This window comes from Otolemur garnettii, unplaced genomic scaffold, assembly GCF_000181295.1.
Source record: "Otolemur garnettii isolate 467f Iridium unplaced genomic scaffold, OtoGar3 scaffold00066, whole genome shotgun sequence".
Taxonomy (NCBI): domain Eukaryota; kingdom Metazoa; phylum Chordata; class Mammalia; order Primates; family Galagidae; genus Otolemur; species Otolemur garnettii.
The window spans coordinates 1,698,115-1,702,623 of record NW_003852461.1 but is presented as its reverse complement, the minus strand read 5'-3'; the positions used below and the strand labels follow the sequence as shown (position 1 = coordinate 1,702,623).

The window sequence follows — 4,509 nt, the reverse complement described above, 5'->3', positions numbered from 1 at the left end:
GGGGTCACAGTTCACAGCAACCTCAAACTCTTGGGCTTAAGTGATTCTCTTGCCTCAGCCTCCCAAGTAGCTGGGAATACAGGCACCTGCCACAACCCCTGGCTGTTATTGTTATTGTTGTTATTGTTGTTTAGCAAGTCCAGGTTGGGGTTCGAACCTGCCAACCCTGGTGTATGTGGCCGGTGCCCTAACCACTGCTCAGCACCGAGCCAATATTTCTCACTTTTAATGATCACATCATGATCTCTTGAAATCACCAAAAAATATACTTATTTAAAGTAAGCTTTCTAGCCAGGTGTTGTGGTGGACTCCTGTAGTCCCAGCTACTTGGGAGGCTGAGGCAAGAGAATTGCCTAAGCCCAAGAGCTGGAGGTTGCTGTGAGCTATGACGCCTCAGCACTCTACCAAGGGTGATAAAGTGAGACTCTGTCTCTAAATAAATAAATAAAGTAAGCTTTCATGGGATAAGGCATCAGAATTCATTCCAAAGTGAGGGCTTAAGAGACTAACTGTCCTAGGAAACCGGTGGGAAAGGGTTTGATGAACAACTGAACACTGGCAAGAAGTGGTCCCCAGATCCGAGCGCCCACAATGGGCCTGGCCTGGAGGCAGGAGAGAGGAAGAGAAGCATTGAGAACACGGTATGATCCGAGACTGGGGGGACGTTCAGGGGCTGGGGGAGTTAGAGGACAGCCCTGACTCAGTCGGGGTGGGCATGACTGGGAGTCAGGGGAGGCCCCAGAGCAGGGAGTATCAGAGTGAATTTGGGTGACGATGAAGGGACCCAGCAGCCAGGCAGGGCTTTAGACCTCGTCTGGAGGGCAAAGGATTCCTGGAAGGCTTGCAGCAGGGTCCTTCCTGGGGTCAGAAAGAGCCCTCAACCCTGAACAGCCCCAGCCACGCCCATCCCAGGCCCTCACCTGTGTTTGAAGGCGTTGTTCACAATGGCCTTGAGCACCAGACGGTCTCCGACCTGGGACGGGCCTCGGAAGTGGAACATCTCGATGGCCTTCAATGTGGGGTGGGCTCGGCAGAGCCGGCTGAGGAGGGAGGTGGTGAGGAGACAGGAGAAATGCCCCCAGCATTTCAGCCACTGGCTTGGGCCAGCCTTCTTCCCCCATCCCCTGACCAAGGCTGGAACCACTCATACCACCCTCTGACCCACCCACTGCTACCCAACCCCGTGACACTTCTGCTCAGAGGTACAGAACTAAAGTCCCATTTCTTTTCTTTTTTTTTATTGAGACAGAGTCTCATTTTGTCACCCTCAGTAGAGTACGGTGGCATCATAGCTCACAGCAACCTCCAACTCCTAGGCTTAAGCAATTCTCTTGCCTCAGCCTCCCAAGTAGCTGGGACTACAGGCACCCACCACAACACCCAGCCCTTTTTTTTTTGTTGTTGCTGTTTTAGCTGGCCAGGGCGGGGTTCGAACCTACCACCCTCGGTATATGGGGCTGGCGCCCTATCCACTGAGCCACAGGCACCGCCCTAAAGTCCTATTTCACAGGATAGAATAGGGAGGTCTAGGTGCATGGCAGAAAAAGAGCTGACTGAGGAGGCAGAGAAAAGTCTCAGCAGGGCTGGGGATAAACCCCCTTCCCCATTTTCTTTCCAACTTTTACAACCTTAGTACCTGCTGCTCCCACTACCTGAAGGCCACCCCACCTTGCCTAAAGCTACTGGTTCACCCGAGGAGGCACTCCTCCTCTAGGCAGCCTTCCCTGACAGCAGGCTCTCGCCCTCCTCCAGAATCTCACTGCACTCCAGTGGAAGCCGCCTGAAATGGCACTGCTTGGGCACTGCCTCCCACAGGAGGAGGGGCCCTTGAGCCAAGCTCCACGGGATGAGGAAGAATCTCCCCAGCTGAGGAGGGTTCTTCTGGTAGAGGGAACAGCAAGTACAAAGGCACAGAGCTGGGAGAGTATCAATTAGTGAATGTCAGTCACCCAACCATACAAAATTTCATGACATTCGGGGTAGAACAAGCCCTAGACAGGCACAGAGGTAATAAGACAAAGATGATATTCACTTCTAAAAAGAAGGAAACAGTCAGCCACGGGCTTATGGAGGAGCTAAACAGGATTTTAGCAGCCAAACAATAGCAGGGGCTGTATGGCAGGACGAGACAGCAGGAGGAAAGGCAGGGCTGGGAGAGTAGGGGAGAGGCAAGTGTGGCTACAGAGAGGAATGCAGGCAGGGCTCGATCAAGGGGAGGCTCTAGTGGTCAGCAGGCCGGGTGTTCCCCATGTAAGCAAAGGGGCTGTGGAGGGCTTCTGGAGTGGAGGAAGGAATGGTCACTTCACCAAAAATCACTCCTTTCTGGTTCTCTGGGTCTGAATGCTGTGAGTTACCCTAACAGAATAGCTAAGCTTTCAGAAGCCTTGAATGCCAACACCAAGTCCGGGTTTCTGCTCCCCAGGGAGCTGGCTGAGGGAAGGAGGAAGGAAAAGGTGGAGAGGCAGAGGCAGCATGCTCTTCCTTACCTGGCTGCGATGGTGGCCACGTTCTCCATCCACGCCATGATCTGGCCCCCAAACGTGTTGCCCTGGTGATTGGCGTGAGGGGGCAGCACCAGCTCCACACTCTCCACTCGAGTCTTCTCTGCTGGCACCATGGAGCTGCAGTCTCTGCTCTCCAGATCTGACGGGGGCAGGCAAAAGGAGTGAGGCAGGGAGAGTGAGAAGGTTCCCAAAGGGAGCCCCTGCCCGCGGGCAGCCCCGGACCCCACCTCTACTGGGGCGCTTTCATTTACTCAGCACCAAGTGTGCACAGGGCACAGGCTGACCCTGGGTGAGGCATAGAGGACACAGAATGGAAGAGATGAGCCTGCCACAGGGCAGTGGACAGAACACCAGCTTTCAGACAAGACACACCTGGACTGAGCATCAGATCCGACCCACACAATCTGTGTGACCTGTGGCAAATCAATGACTTCTGAATCTCAACTGCCTCATCTGTAAAGAGCAGGTGTCAAATCTGGTCCAAGGGGACTACTAAAAGTGAAATGTGATCATGGTCCACTCTCCAAAGGGATAGTTCTTCCCCATCCTCTGCCCTGACAATTCCCTTGTCCCTGGGCAGGAACGGCATTAGGACACCCTCCATAGGAGAGGCCGGGGAGCAAGGAGCCTCAGGCACCAGGGGGGCAGATTCCAATATGCCCCACTCAACCCAAGGAGGTTGTACTTGTCGCCCATCTCCAGAGAACAACCTCTTCAGCAAGGGCACATCAGAGAGGGTGCATTTTACATGACATGCTGGCTCTTGTAGGTGCCATAGACAGGGTGGGGGCACAGAGGAGGAGAAGCTGAGGATGGTCTGGAGACAAGATGGGCAGGATATTCCCAGGGCCTTCAGCTTGGCTGGAGCTGGAGTGAGTAAAGGGAGACCCCTGGGGAGGCTGAGTGGTCAGACAGAGGCCCGATGTCAGGCAAAGGCGGGCTGTTGGGTAGAATAGCTGTCAGTGCAGAAGGGATTCAGGAGGGCTGCAGTGAGATGATGGATCACAGGCACCTTGATAACTGTAGAAAGAGCTGGGCCTCCCCTAACTGACCTCTAAGCCCTGCATAAATACATGAAATTCACAGTACAGCTTGCTGCTTTACTGGGCTAGCAAGTTCCACCTGCTGTCCCCCAACTCTGGGCAGCTGAATGACCTGTTTTTGTTTTTGGTGGGTTTTTTTGTTGTTGTTTTGAAGAAAAGATGTCTTCAATGTTTACCAGGCTGGTCTTGAACTTTGAGCCTCAAGCAATCCTCCCACCTCATCCTACCAAAGTACCAGGATTACAGGTATGATCCACCATGCCCAGCCCCCGAGTGAGTTTTTTCTTTTTTTCTGAGACAGAATCTCACATGTCGCTTGCCCTCCCTAGAGTGCCATGGCATCACAGGTCACAGCAACCTCAAACTCTTGGGCTTAAGCGATTCTCTTGCAATTCCTCCCAAGTAGCTAGGACTACTGGTGCCGGCCACAATGCCCAGCTATTTTTTTCTTTTGTTGTAGTTGTCGTTGTTTAGCAGGCCCAGGCCAGGTTGGAAGCCACCAGCCCTGGTGTGTGTGGCCAGCTCCCTAACCATTGAGTCACGGGCACCAAGCCTCGAGAACATATTTTTAAGGGGAAAAAAGCAAGATACAAAATGCTAGGTACTAGCCAGGTGCAGTGGCTCACACCTGTAATCCTAGCCCTCTGAGAGGCTAAGGTGGGCACATCACTTGAGCTCACTAGTTCTAGACCAGCCTGAGCCAGAGCGAGACCCTCTCTCTAAAAACAGCAGGGTATTGGGGTGGGCACCTATAGTCCTAGCTACTCAGGAGGCTGAGACAAGAGAATCTCTCCAGCCCAAGAGTTTGAGGGTGCTGCAGTCTACAACGCCACGGCACTCTACCCAAGGTGACAAAGTGAGACTCTGGGCTCGGCTCCTGTGGCTCAAGTGGCTAAGGCACCAGCCACATACACCTAAGGTGGTGGGTTCAAATCCAGCCGGGGACCACCAAACAACAATGA

At 53.4% G+C, this 4,509-nt stretch overlaps 1 protein-coding gene across 1 annotated transcript in view; it reads right to left on the bottom strand.

Moving 5' to 3' along the window:
• Nucleotides 1-4,509, bottom strand: part of ACOT11 (acyl-CoA thioesterase 11) — a 53,760-nt gene that overhangs the window by 10,376 nt on the left and 38,875 nt on the right. The window contains exons 7-8 of the mRNA XM_003793115.2: nucleotides 2,487-2,643; nucleotides 921-1,040 (exon numbers count right to left, since the gene is read on the bottom strand). Coding sequence (XP_003793163.1) covers nucleotides 921-1,040; nucleotides 2,487-2,643 — 277 coding nt within the window. The remainder of the gene's footprint in view (nucleotides 1-920; nucleotides 1,041-2,486; nucleotides 2,644-4,509) is intronic.